Below are 15,224 nucleotides of genomic sequence, written 5' to 3'. Positions count from 1 at the left end.
AAACCCCAAGAACCAAAAAATAAGACGATTATATGTCACGTATTACGTTAAATCCAGATAATTAGAAAATCATGAGGAATTGATTTTAAACTATAATTGCAGTGATATAACTTTTTCAAAATTCAAAAGGAATTCAAATAAAAAAAGAATTATCTTCTAATACACTCTAATCTCTAAGATGAAGAACAAAATCAATCCTTGAATATAAATCAATGCATTAATCAAAAAGTAGAAGAACAAATAATATTAATTCATCAAAATAAATAGAGCTCCTAACTTTAACAGTGGAGGTCTAGTTGTTCATAGAGAAAATAAACCCTATAAGAGAAAAGTGTAAAACATAAGTGGCCAAACGGAAGTGGAGGATGAATAGTGTTTTCTCTCTTCTCCTCTCTTCTCACTTCAGCCACTGTGTGTTGTGTTTTAGTGAAGAATGAGGCTGAATGAGTTCATTTAATAAACTTATATATGTTGGGCTTAGGTCTAACTTGGGTCCAGTCCAACCCATTAGCGTTTTTGGCTCGTTTGGTCCAACTTTGGGCCAAACCTTTAAAATTAGAGTCTGGTTTTCAATTCTAAATGTTTTCCTAAGGTTTTCTATTGTTTTTATTATTCTCGCACAGTACCAGACAGATTTAAGACAGTACTGCCGGTTAATTTACCGGTTCACCTTTTTATGCGGTTTTTTACAGAAAATTACATTTTTCAACTCAAAAAAATCTGTTGAGTCCAAAAATCATATTTAAATTTTTTAATTAACATTCTAAATTTTTGGAAATAATTTAGACCATTTAATTTAATTAATTAAGCGGTTAATTAGTCACAGTTCTTATAGATTGAGATCTAAGGTCAACTTAAGAATGTGGTTATCAAACTTAAATGTTCACTTAAAACTACTGGAGCTTAAGTAAACTCGGATCACTGAATTCAGCTTATAAACTCGATTTTGGAGATCTAAACGATATATGAGTTCACTTCCGAGCTAGATGACCTTGCAGGAAATAGACACACTAGGTATCTCGAAACTAACAATTCAGTAAACAACAGAAGTTGATCCATATTATATTTTTTATCAAATCATTCCAGCTAAAACAATGAACATCCTATGTGTTTTAGTAAAGCAAGCCCAACAAATGTCTAACTATTCAAACTAATGTAACCAAGTTGCAGAAATAGACTATCTGTTTTTACCTTTGTGTGGAATTTTAAGAATTTAAAATATGCATCCAAATTAACGATATAAAACACTTTGATTTTAAATAGGAAAAGAGATATGTACAAAGATAGGAGCATCAGACAACAATAGCCACAAGTTAATTAAGGCAGTTATTAGTCGATTAAAATTTAAATCCCATCACACTATTCCCTAGAATGCGTCATCACAACTGGGAAACAATAGATGAAATAAGAGGCTACGACGACCGTACCTTCTTTTGCCAGAAGCTGGATCTTTTGTAAGTGATGCAATGCCAGCCACATGGATCAGATCATAAGTTCAAGGATATGTTGAGAAAGGTTCGCACCCGAGAACAATAACAAAACGTCTCAGATCCAAAACACTAACCCATTGAAAACTGCTATACATGTTAATGATAATGAAATTTTTTTTACCAAAAACACTAAAACTCAATTTTACCAAAACTCTCAATTTAAAACCAAATCAAAGCCTACTCAATTATCATAAAACACCACCACATACAATAACTAACCATTTCATATAATTTCCATCAATTTCAATACCTATCCCACTCATTCTTTTTCAACTCTTTCCACCACAAATCCAACAAAATTCACAACTTAACAAATCAAAATATCAATATTAACCAATTTGCACAATTCAACCACTCATAAATCTCATCCATCCTATGACATCTTTAATCCTCATAGATTATATCATTCAACAACCATATTAACCCTCAATATCATTCATTAACAATAACATCATAAATATCATCAAAATAATCACATTCATCAAAATCATCATACATCATCAATCCATAATTTTCAACGACCAATTCAATTCTATCCTAAAGTTCATTAGCCTAAGTGTCCAGAAACATTACATATTACATAAAGAAAATCGAAACCATACCTTGTCCGATTCTCAAAATGCACCAAACACTAAAACGAAGCCACCAAGCTCGATCCAAAAGCTTCAAACCAATTCCAACAAATACCAAAACTCAATCTAGCATAATACAACATACTAACATCAAACTTAGGGTTCACAAAATAACTAAACACAAGAGTTTAGTGAGACCTTACCTTACCTAACGAGATTAAGGGTAAAACCCAACAATATTTCAATGCTAGATCACCCCTAAACAACCAAAACCATGAAAATCTCAATCAAACAAAGCCACAACTTGAAATTGTCATAGAACAGAAAACTGGAGCTTGAGATTCGAGTTGCTTACCACTTTGTTTAGATAGACATGACGGGCTCGGCAAGAGTGACGCGTGGCCGTAAACGGCGATGGTGAATCCAACCCCGCCAGCGACGGCTTGGCAGCAACAGAGGCAACTTTCTCCTCCCTCATCGTGTTTTTCTCTCTGCGCAAACCCTTTCTTTCTTTTTGAGCTCCTCAGTGGCGGCAGTGATGGGAGGTGCGACGGCGACGACGAGCTCGACGGTCAGGACCTTTAGCGGCGGTGATGGAGTCCTCGACGATGGTGGCTACTTCTCATCTCTCACGCGCACTCTTCTCCGTCTCCACGCCCTCGGGTTCGCGCGACGATGGCAGCGGCTCCACGGAACGGCGGCGACAGGCGGGCAGGGCGTAACGATGGCACGCTCTTCTCCCTCTCCTTCCCTTCTTCTTCCCCGATTCCCCCTTCTCTTTTTTTTCTTTTCTTTCTTTTCCCCTTTCATTCAGTTTCCTTTTCTATACGTGTATTTAGGGATTTAGGGAAACAAATTTTGGAATTTTGTGAAATTAGAGTTTTATTTGGTAATTCTAGAATTATGGTAAAATATATACAAGTAATATAATAATTTTACAAAATATTTTGAAATAAAATAATAATTTAAATTTTAAATTTAATATTGTAAAGATTACTTTTAAAATGCATAAAATTTTATTCATCAATATATCAATGAGCTAAAATAATTATTTCTAATTTAAATTATAAAATAAATGTATTAATCATATTTTATAAAATACAATTTTAAACCTAAAAATATTAATTATTCAAATTAAATAATATAACTTTTTATCATTCTTCATTGTCAGAACTTTAATTTCAAATTATATGAAATAACCAATTAATAAAAATTACACAAGAATATTAATTAACTTAACTCTAAATATTAATAAAACAAATTTAATTATTCCTAATAGATTTGTTTATAAAATAAGGAGTTCAAATTAATAATAAGTCATAACTTTTTCATAATAAAAATTACTTAAATTAAATTGTACAATTCTTTCTTATTTTTCAATTATTAACATTATACAAAATATTCCATTATAATAAAATTACTTAAGAATATTAATTGATTCAAAATGAATATATCTGTAAACCTCTTTAATTATTTTCTAATAGAATAGTTTTTAAAATGATAAAGTTTAAGCTTAATAAAATAAAATCATAATTTATTCATATTTAGATTTTAAAAAATGCGAGATGTTATATTATATATTTATAACAAAATAAAAATGAATATATCTGTGAACTTCTTTTTCCAATATTTTAAAAATAAAAATGTTTGAAATTGTTTTATTTATCGTCACATTCTAATTTAAATAGCAACCAGCACATACAGAAAGTTCCCTTATATGGTCCTTGGAAGATCAGGACTCACTAAATCAACAAATATTTATTGTAGGCTAGCATATATATAGGATTTGGGTGAATATATATTTGTATTTGAAAAAAAAAAATAATAGGACGACTATAAGATGAGTTTTGTAACTTAGCGAATAAATAATATATCTATAAACTATATATAGGAAATAAAAATTAAATTTTATATTGAAGTGTATATATATAAAATTGGAAATAACTTTTGATATACAATGAATAATTCTTTATATTAAAAGGGAGTTCAAAGTTCTTATCCAGAATCAATATATATTACACACCAGGTACGTACACAATTATACATCTAAAGATTCCAGGACGACTATAAAATAAGTTTTGTAACTTAGTGAATAAATAATATATTTATAAACTATATATAGGCAATACAAATTAGCTAGATTATATATTGAAGTGTATATATATAATTTGAAATAACATTTGATATACAATGAATAATTCTTTATATTAAAAGGGAGTTCAGAGTTCTTATCCAAAATCAATATTGTATACCATGTACACAATTATACATCTAAAGGTTGTTGGAATTTTCCGAAAATTCTTTAATCTCAATATCTTCTGTATTAAATTATTGAAAAATAAATATTTGAATATAGAAATATATTTTAATTTGTGAACATGATTAAAAGAGTTTGATTTTTTAATTTTTTTTTTTAACAAAAAAGTCTTTTATATTTTAAATAGGACTGAATCACAATTTATCTGATAAAAAAAGAGTTACGGAGGCAGTTTTGATGTATTGAGGATCAAAACCCTGAAATCACTATTTATATTTGAGTGTGTCACCTATTAAATCCTAAAACCCAAATATAATACACAACTAGAAAATTGCTTATTACAGACAGATTTGATCTTTATAACAAACAAATTTTTTGTTACCAACAGATTTCGTCCCTTTGTAAAAACTACGTCGAAAATTATTTATCGATAGATTTTTTTCTCTCGGTAATTTACCAACAGACTTTTTCCATTACCGACAGAATTTTTTTCGATAATCGTCCCCATCCTTTCACGCTAAAATGTTGGATTTTTCGACAGATTTTTTTTTCAGTAATCATTACTTTCATTTTGCTTAAACTGTTCGATTTTTGACAGATTTTCTATCGATAACTAGTGTAAGATTTTTTAATAGGTTTTTTGTCAGTAATCGGAGCCTTAAAAAAATGTTTCAAATGCTGAATACAGACAAAAAAATTTATCTATAAATCCATTAATAAGATAAAATAAAATTTTTTTAAGGATAATAAGACTATAAGATGAGTCTTATAACTTAATGAATAAATAATATGTCTATAAACTATATATAGGCAATGCAAATTAAATTATATATTGAAGTGTATATATATAAAATTTGAAATAACTTCTCATATATAATGAATAATTTTTTTTATTAAAAGGGAGTTCAGAGTTCTTATCCAAAATCAGTATTACACACCATGTACACAATTATACATCTAAAGATTTTTGGAATTTTTTAAAAATTTCTTAGTACTAATATCATTTATGTTAAATCATTGAAAAATAAATATTTGAATGTGGAAGTGTAACATTTTGGTTTTTGTATTAGAGTTGTGTATGTAAGTTTTACGTTTTATTCGTGTAACTTCTATGATAGATTTTTTTGTAATTTTTAAATAAAATGAATAATAATATAATATTAATATTATGTTATTATTTAATTTTATTTGACGAAAGACGGTCCCTTGATTTTGGACTCGAAAGATTAAAAAAGTTTAACTTTACTAATGTCATTTATATTAGTAATTTACTCGATCTTTATTCTAATTAAATATCACCAGTTGAGATAATTATTTGAGTTTTTGCCATGTCTAATTAGCTTAATTACCTTTCAAGATATTTAAAAATTTAATCTTGTTGACACAATAACTCAAAAACGCGACATGCAGCGCTTAATGCACCACGTGTTGTGATGCATGCCTTCCCGGCCCCATCTAATTAAGTGACATTAGTCACTAATTACCCATACTATGTAAGACACAAATCTTCTCTCTCTCCTCCAGAATCAGCCGAAGCCATGCATGGGAAGAAGGGGGAGGTTTTGTTGATTTTCAGACTTCCGAGCTTGATTTCTTGAGACCTGTGATCCCACGAAAATTCTGATTCGATAAAAGTGACCGTATCTTCATCCTCTATGCGGTGACGTGTGTTTTGGGAAAATACATTTTTGTAAATTTCAACTTATTTTCTAACATCTAAATCTTTGTTTTTACTCTCTGATATTCCAAAACTTAGTTTTAATCATGGTGAGGGGGTTGAACCTTGAGAGAGTGGAAACTTGGGAGTGAAGAAAGAACGTGAAGTGGTGATTTAAAAATACGTGATGAATGATAGCTAAGATGAAAATACTAAGTGAACTTGTTGACGATTGATTGAAAATGAATGAATATGATAAATGAGGCATGATTGAGGATGAATGATGATGAGTATGTCTGTATTTTTCTCTCTGGTTGTAAGGGTGAGGGCACCTGTTCCCTCTAATGGTGACAGGGTACATATTCTCTCTAATGGTAACAGGACACATATTTTCTCTAAGGTGACAGGACACATATTCCCTCTAATGGTAACAAGACACTCTCCCTCTAACGGTCAGCCGATGTGCTGAGATATTTGTGCACAACAGAGAGACAATGCCCGGGTTAGCTATCAAACATGTTGGGTTGGCTGTATAACCGACGAATGAGCTCATTAGCCATAGGACAGACATGTATCATATGTACTTGTATGACTTGTTTGTGTATGCATTTGTTTTGACTTGCCTAATTGCTTATCCGTGACTAGCTGCTATCTGATTTACTAGATGTAATTGTATTCTATCTGTGTTTTCCTTATCTGTATTATTTGTCTATGCAATTGAGAGATCCCTCGTTTGGCGACGGAGTAACGAGGGTAGTTCTACCAGAGTTCGGAGGGCTGGAGGAAGCAGGAGTTTAAGTGTTAAGTTTGAATTTGAATTATAATTTGGAGACCTTAGATTATATTCCCAAAATCTAGCTTAGCTTATTCATTAAGTTTTAAATCTGAGTGTCAGAGTTCTAGGATCGTCTCTAACTTTTTCGGAACCTTATATATTATGTATGTTGGCACCATTACCATGATGAGTACCCCCATTTCTCATTCCATACATATATCTATGGTTTTCAGATGCAGGTTAAGGGGCATCTCGCTAGGCATCTAAATTTTTCTCTGCAAGCAAAGCTGTGATGCTGAATTTTTAATATTTTGTTATGTACATATGTTTAAATGATTCTACGCATATGTATATATTCTAAACTTGATCCTCTTATAGGCTTTTAGTAGAGAACTAAGTGTATGTTTATGTATTTTGGGATTACTGGATTGTGTATATATATATATATATATATATATATATATATATATATATATATATATATATATAATATTCTTCGGCTGGCCTTGGTTTCGTAGGTCGAGCTTGGAACTTGATACTCTGTATTTTGGATATTCTACTCTTATATATCTATACCCTTGCTTTTCTTCTTAGCTAAGTAACCGTTATCTTGAGCGTTGCGCTTTTATTTTTCACGAATTTGTTTAAACCATCCTTCAAGGCTCCTCGAATATTAAATTTGTTCAATTATTATATGTGTGTATATTTTATTTTCGAGGTCGTAATACCACACCACCTCTGTTTTACGGCTTAAGAGTAAAGCTCTATGTGGTAGGGTGTTACATTATGGTATCAGAGCATTTCGTTCCCATAGAGCTTGGGAATAGACTGACTAGGCTTCTAAGTATACTCTGGGTGTGTGTACATGCTATTTAGGAAGTCTGCTTGAGATATTAAGACTGATCACCTTAATATCAATTGCTCGGTGTAGACAAGACCCAAAAGACATCTCGTGGACGCAAGTAAGGTGATACAGTTGAATATAGGGTTGCTGTTGTGCAGGCTATTGTTGACGGGTTGAGACAACAAACTAGAAATGGTGATAGAAGCGATAATAGACTTGGTGGTGGAGACAACCAAGGGATTAAAACTCGTGTAGCTAAACAAATGGTCGAGTTTATTGGTATCTAGTTGCTCAAATAATATGTCAACACAAGTGCAGAGTTTACCGGTAGTTAGTTGCTCAAATCAAGAGGCACACACTACAACAAGTTTTTCTTCCCTACTTTCTAACCTTGAATAAAGGGGAAAGAAGAACCAAAGATGACCATCCTGAAACAATAATTTATTTTTCATAACAACCATGGAATAATCCTGGCTAATATAAACCTTGTTCTTTATTTTTTCAAAACTACAACATGCTTTCTTTCCCAACTTCATTTTCAAGTAATTTTGAAAGTGATTCTAATTAGTTAAAAAAATTCCACATGCAATTATATTTTAGTTCTAATTTGAAACTCAAAACCCTGCCTTGAAAAAAGAAACAAATTGTGAATGCATTTGAACACACACAGCAAGAGAGAGAGGGTGTTTACATTCTTATCTCTAGCATCAAGGATGTCGTCGCGAAAGCGCTTGCCGCTATCGGAGGCCTCTTCTATAGTAGCTTTAAGAAGTCTACTCTTGCTGTTGCTACTCTATCATAAAAAACCAAAAATTAGAACCAGAGAGAATCAAAATAGAATCAGAAACAGAACAAGAAATTAGAAAAGAAGTAAGAACAAAAATAGAACAGAGAGAATAAAAATTAAAACCAAATCAGAACAAAACCAAAATTCCTAACCAAAAACCAGTACAGAAATCAACAGTGGTGAATCAGAAGAGATCTGACAAAGCTTGACAAAAAACGGCAAACTGGAGGAGAGGCTGGCGTCAATGTAGTAGCAAAGAGGAAGAGTGGTAACGGCGTGGAAAAGATTAGGGTTGCCTATGATTTCTGTGATGGAGAGATTAGGCAACGGGTGTGACAGAGAGATTGGGGAAATGGTGTGACAAAGCGTCGGGAAACGGCAATGCAAGGTGTGTGACGGAGAGATTGGGAAAGAGGTGTGATGGAGAGGCGCCGCCGATGAAGGATTTGGAGGGGATGGGTGAGGAGTTGCCACCGATGAAGATTGGGAGTGTTTAAGTACAGACAAATTTTCTATCAGTAATTATTTCCCACGAAAAAATATTAATTTTTCCGATAGATTTTTTGACGGATTCTCTTTTTCGTCTGCAATTTATGCTAATTCATTTTTTTTGTTTCTAATGAAAATTTTGTCGCAAAATCAGTCTATATTTTCGTGGGATAAAATCTGTCGGAAATATCGGTCTGTAATAAGTAGTTTTCTAGTGGTGAGAATTTTCTCCACTACTTTGCTATCGGACATATCTTCTCCATAGACTCTCATCTTATTGACATGATCTGTAAAACGAGTAAAATATTGCTCAACAGTTTATGAGCTGGAGATCTCATACCTTTCATATTCTCTTTGCAAAGACTATAGCTTTGCTTTCTGGGCTTTATCTTCGCCTTTGTACGATAGCTTCAATGTGTTCCATGCTTTCTTTGTAGTTTTGGCATTTGCTATTTTGCCAAACACCATATAATATACACCTTGATGAATTTGAGATAGCGCCAATTGACCTCTTCTCTACTGGGCAACATCAGCTCCTTCTTGCGAACTTGATTTAATGAAATTCCACAGGTTCTGCGCCTTCAAATAGGTAGATATCAAACTCTCCCAATAACTATAATCGAGTTTTTCATCTAATTTGGAATTGGACCACACAATATTGAAAGTGTTTGCCATACTGCTTCTATGAACAAACAACTATGTGAAAACTCTCTCATATTTCATAGACTCTCAAACACTTGGCGCTTGATTAAACTAGCTTTGATACCAAATGTAAGTATAATATCCCACAATCAATTTGGTTCTAGGATCACTAACTCACATAAGTGGCACTACCATATTTTACATCTCTCAAACTCATTAACACTCATAGAGAAAAAATTTTTTAACAACTTAATACATTTTCATTCATATTGAATGATTATTAAAGTACATGGAGTTCAAGCCTTTATAGAAAACTTTCATAATAAAATAATAGTTCTTATAACAACTAAGTATTAGTTGTAATATTTCATGAAACTAGTAGAAACTTTGACTAGTCAAATTTTTTGTTTTTAGTTGTAATATTTCATGAAACTAGTAGAAACTTTGACTAGTCAAATTTTTTTGTTTTCTTCTTCATCTTCATAAATATTGTATTGTCTTACATTAGAAAAACAACTTGTATTCTAATAGTTTCTACCACGCACCTTTTAATTTAAGATGCAACTTGATTTTTAATTCCAATTTAATTTGATTTTAATTTTTTTTAATGTTCTAATATATTATATTTGTACTCATTTTTGAATGTTCTTGATTTAATTATCCAACCAAAATAAAATCATATAACTAACTCAATTTATTATTTGAAAAAGGAAATGCTAATTTAACCACTAAAAAGAAGCCAAAACCAATAACTACAGGGAAATACATGTGCTTTCGTCTGTGCAATTAAAAGAAAAGAGGTTATTCTAGGTCAAAAGAGAGGTGAAAAAATATTGAAAAACAAATCAAGATATAAGATGATTACTGGTCTTATTTAATTTATAACCAAACAAAAAAGTAACAATTTTGGAGGCTAAGCTTAATCATTAGAACGAACCTCACTTATTTATCATAACATGCACTGTATACACAGATCTTATACTACAAAATCTGTGCACTAATTATTGATAATAATAATAATAATAATAATAATAATAATAATAATAATAATAATAATAATAATAATAAGACCACACTAAGCAATCCCTCTAATTTAAACAGAAGAGGTAAAGTTAAAGTTGGCACAGTTGCTATGATCAGAGAAGATGGATCTGAACCCAAGTCTTGACCTTGCCAAATCAACCTGTATCAAGTTGTTCTCCAATTGAAGGCCCCCAATTGTGATTGAAGTTGTTGGCTGGTCACCAGTCATAGGAACAAACCCAACTTGAGAAGATTTGGGCTTTGACCCACCATCCACAAAGCCCAAGCAAATCACATCAATATTACTAAACTGAACCATTGAGTTTGCCCCAATAATATCCCACACAACACCATTCTGCAACACCAACTTAATATCTGGCACAGCTGGGCCCATTGGAGTGGACCCAATTTCATGTTGTGTAAAACATGTCCCAAATGGGCTCACAGGTGAAACTGTTTTGACCCCAACAGCTTTCACAAAGGCCTTAGAAACAGCCTTGTAGATAGATGTCTCTAGAATGCCGTACGGATTCACAGTACTAATCTTTGTTCCACCGACACCGTTTTTGTTTATGGACAAGAGGGATTTGTTCAATGGCACTTCCTTGTCGGAAATTACAATTGATTTCACACCAATGAAGTATTCGTACGAGGGTTCCCCGAGGGATGAAATTGGAGCAGTGCTTACTGGGTTTGTGATTAGTGGGGTGAAATTGAGGGCTTTAGAAAGATCACTGTTCAAGTAACCAAAGTTGTATGGTGCATCACCCAAGATGATTACACCCTTTGAGTTTATGGTGCCGGAGCTCAAGCAAATTGCAAATTTTCTTGAGAAGCTGAAGGCAGATGAAAATTGTGAAGGGAGTGCCACTTTGGTCCTACCAAAACCAGCCATACCTACACCAAAGGATCCAAAAGTTTAATTAATTAATTAATTAGAATGTTTAACATACCTTTTGTCTTAATATGCGGAGAACATAACAGAATAATTAGCGCAACATATGTATAAATTTTATATATTTTTAAATTCTCAAATTTTAGTAGAGTATATTTTTTATGATTAATATATCATTTTTTTTGGTGACTTATGATTAATATATCATTTAATTCTTAAAGAGAGAAGCCTAGTATACAGAATATTTAAATAAAATAAAATAAAAATTGAAAGAGATAAATCAGACATGCTATAAGATTATATAGAAATAAAGACTAAAAATCTGTATGCTTCTCCTGTCTCCATATTTCAGAACATATAAAAAGTTTATGTCCTAAAATAAATTGTCTTATATAGCTGTTTTTAACAGTCAACAAAAAAATATAGCTATTTTTAACTCAAATCTTATGTTTGTTGTTGTTGCTATTATTATCTTCATAGTTAAGAAATGCAGCCTAAAAACTTCGAAATTGTACATTGAGTTTTCTACTATATATTACTGAAACACTTAACAGGAACTTAAAAACAAAACACCTTAGACACAATTAAAACGGATTATTATTAATTAGTATTAATAAAATACCGAATATTATATATGGTTGGGTTCATAAGTTGATACCTGTTACACCTTTAGGAAGGCCTTTTTGGACAACATCTGATCCACAAATGAAGAGAAATTTTGGAACAGTAACAGCTCTTCCTGCAGAGTTTCCATCGGTGGATTCAACACTAACAACATCCGAACGAACATCACCAGATGTTGAAACACCAGTGACAGTGTTGCTTGGAAATCCACCACACAATTTGACTTTGTCACCACTGCATGATGATGAGCCAAAGAGTGAGCACTGAGCAGATCCACAAGCCACTGATTTCGATGTTGATGACACATAGCCATGCTGGCAGTTCACCCAAACATATCCGCCGCCGAGATCCACGGTTAGGTTCACCGTCACGAGTGGTGTTCTTTGCTTGATTTGGGTTACATATTGGGGTGTAGACGAAGATATGTCTTTGGTTACAGGTAGAACAAGTGCTTTTGGTCTGAATGAGGTTTTTGCTGTGGTGGAAGAGATGAATAATAGAAGAAAGGAACCAAGAGAGAGGATTATTCTAATTGAGGAAATCATGTTACTTTGGAAAATAAAACAAGCATGTGATAGGATAAGGTAGGCCTGGTATGATGAATTGATGGTTAAGGAAAGTGAAGCTACTTCTATATATATATTCATTCTAATATGATTATGGTAAGTATAGTGTTTCAAGAGTAATGTTAAAATTAAAATAATATTTGTTCGTAATGTTTATATTATGGTAATTATGATAGTTATAATATTTTAAACAATTATTTTTAGTGTTTCAAGAGTAATGTTAAAATTAAAATAATATTTGTTCGTAATGTTTATATTATGGTAATTATGATAGTTATAATATTTTAAACAATTATTTTTAAAATTAAAATAATATTTTTTTAATTATTTACCAATATTTTTTAATTTAAAAAAATTTAAAGTATATATGATTAAAATATATAAAAAATATAATTTTAATTTTAATAACAGTTCTATAACCATTATAATCCTGTAGTCGCCATCATATATATATATATATAAGACTTCTAATTTCTTCGTGGGAACAGGGGTGTGATGGTGATGAGAGATAGATCCGTTGAATTAGTGAAATTGGTCATGTACGCAACTTGGAGCACACAGTTTACTAATAAGTGTCAACAGTGGCAACTACATACCCAAGTTCTAGCGTTTGGTTTAGGAAGACACCCACAAGAGCTAATAGTAAAATAATAAACACAAAACTGAATAATTTATCGAAACAATCCTTTTATGACTGCTCCGTCATTCTTTTAGTGAATTGTTGCATCTTACTATTTCTAATATTATTCTTATTTCATACATTAAAACAATTAGTTCTTTTTTTATGTTTCACTGTATTTCTTATTACTTGATAAATAAAGTTAGAAACGGATTTATTGTGAACCTAAATTTCATTTAAAATCAACCCCTACCTAAAAGATTGTTGCATATACTCATAAAATGGGATTATCCTTATTAACAAGCTCTTCCTTCCGTGATGTAACCGATTGGGACCATCCGATCCGCTGCTATAGTTGACGTTGACATATTTGACCACATTAGATTAATACAATTTCTAAGAGGAGTAAACCGAATGTACAACAAAATCTTTTATTTCGTATCTTGTGCTTTCGGAACATTATTAAATATATTAACTGATGTAAAATAAATAATTAAAAAATAAATAAATATAAAATAAAAAAAATAAATAAAAAATTCTAATATTAATATTTATTAATATTATTATCTCAATATAATTGTGATGATTAATATATTCACTAATAATATGTTACAGCATACATCTTCTTATAAGAAGAGAGAAAAAGGTATTTTATATTGATCTTGTATGTATATTGTCTAAGATCTTATCCCCTTATTTATACAAGTACCAAATTCACATTTTCAAACTTTATTAATTTAATTCATTTTGAGAATTTGAGTTTTTTTTTTTTAATTGAAAAACTGAGTCATCCATCTTAAAAAGTCAAATAATTAATGAATTTCTATTTAGGATTATACTTTATTAAAATTTTACTAAAGAAAAATCTAATAAAAAAAATTTTAGTGAAAAAAAAATAGTACATAATCCTTTGTGATGAGAACTGTCTCGTTAAAATCTTTGTCAAGAAAAACCTAATAGAGAGAAAAATCTGACCAAAGAAAAAAGAGTACAACCTCTTTTTCTTGTCGACATTATTTAAGATCTCAAAATTGGCGTATCCCAATCTGATGTACCAATCTTTTAAAGGAGGATTTTGGAAGTGACTTTATAAATAAATTTCCTAGATTATCGCTTGAACGGATCTGTTGCACATCAATTGTTCTATGATTTTGAAGATCACAAGTAGAAGAATTTGTAAACAAATATGTTTCGTTCTATCACCTTTGATGTATCCACCCTTAAATTGAGCAATGCATGTTGTATTATTTTCAATAAAAACAGTTGGAGCCAGTGACGGATCCAGAAAAGTTTAAGAGTGGGGGCAAAAATATATTTTAAAATAAATTTCGTTGAACATTGTTAATTATATTAAAAATATAATAGAGATATAAAATTTAAAAAAAGTTAGTGAACACTTTTATTCTTAAAATACTATTTATTATATATAATTTATAAAAAAAATATGTTTTTATTCCTAAAATTTAAAATTAAAATATTTTAATTAAATTATAAATAATTTTTCATCATACCTAATTTTATTTCTATGTATTTTTATATACATTTAATAATAAAAGACTGAATCAATTGACATGTTAGCGCCTATTAATACACTAGCATTTATAATTTGAAACTATAATTGTATATAAATACCATAAAAAAATAACCTATATATGAAAAATATGTTTATATCAAATAATAAAAACTTAATTTACAATTATTTTCTTCTTTCTTTTTGAAATAATTAATTTTTTATATATTTTTAATTTAATTTTAATATGTTAGATTAAAACATTTATAAATCTATTTAATTATGTATTGTAATTTAAATATATTTTTTATATTTATCATGTAAATAATTATCTAAAAAAATAAATAATCAAATAACTATGTAAAAAAAGATACATATTTTAATATATCAAAATTACTTTCTGCTTTTAAACAATTGTTCTACTACTTATTATAATTTTCAAATATTAATGACCTCTCATTGAATTAGGAAATT

The 15,224-nt window shown here is 30.5% G+C and overlaps 1 protein-coding gene across 2 annotated transcripts; it reads right to left on the bottom strand.

The window, feature by feature from the left end:
• Positions 1 to 10,366: 10,366 nt before the first annotated feature.
• LOC130947343 (probable aspartic proteinase GIP2) lies at positions 10,367 to 12,650 on the bottom strand. Of its 2 annotated transcripts, none has more exons than XM_057876018.1 (2): positions 12,090 to 12,650; positions 10,367 to 11,433 (listed from the first exon to the last, which is right to left on the bottom strand). In XM_057876018.1, exons 1-2 carry the CDS (start codon positions 12,598 to 12,600, stop codon positions 10,607 to 10,609), a joined length of 1,338 nt encoding a protein of 445 aa, XP_057732001.1. In that variant the 5' UTR covers positions 12,601 to 12,650; the 3' UTR covers positions 10,367 to 10,606. The 2 variants fall into 2 exon arrangements, with proteins under 2 accessions (XP_057732001.1, XP_057732002.1); XM_057876019.1 differs by having other exon boundaries at positions 12,099 to 12,650.
• Between the last annotated feature and the right edge of the window lie 2,574 nt (positions 12,651 to 15,224).

The sequence above is a fragment of the Arachis stenosperma genome, chromosome 9, assembly GCF_014773155.1.
Source record: "Arachis stenosperma cultivar V10309 chromosome 9, arast.V10309.gnm1.PFL2, whole genome shotgun sequence".
NCBI lineage: Eukaryota > Viridiplantae > Streptophyta > Magnoliopsida > Fabales > Fabaceae > Arachis > Arachis stenosperma.
Note: the sequence above shows the minus strand (reverse complement) of the source record. Positions and strands in the feature narration are given on the sequence as shown.

Excerpts from the sequence above, each read along its gene's own strand:
- LOC130947343 (XM_057876018.1), bottom strand. The coding sequence starts at position 12,600 with ATGATTTCCTCAATTAGAATAATCCTCTCTCTTGGTTCCTTTCTTCTA. Across the intron at positions 11,434-12,089 it reads CCTTCCTAAAGGTGTAACAG|GTATGGCTGGTTTTGGTAGG; the intron begins GTATCAACTTAT and ends CCTTTGGTGTAG.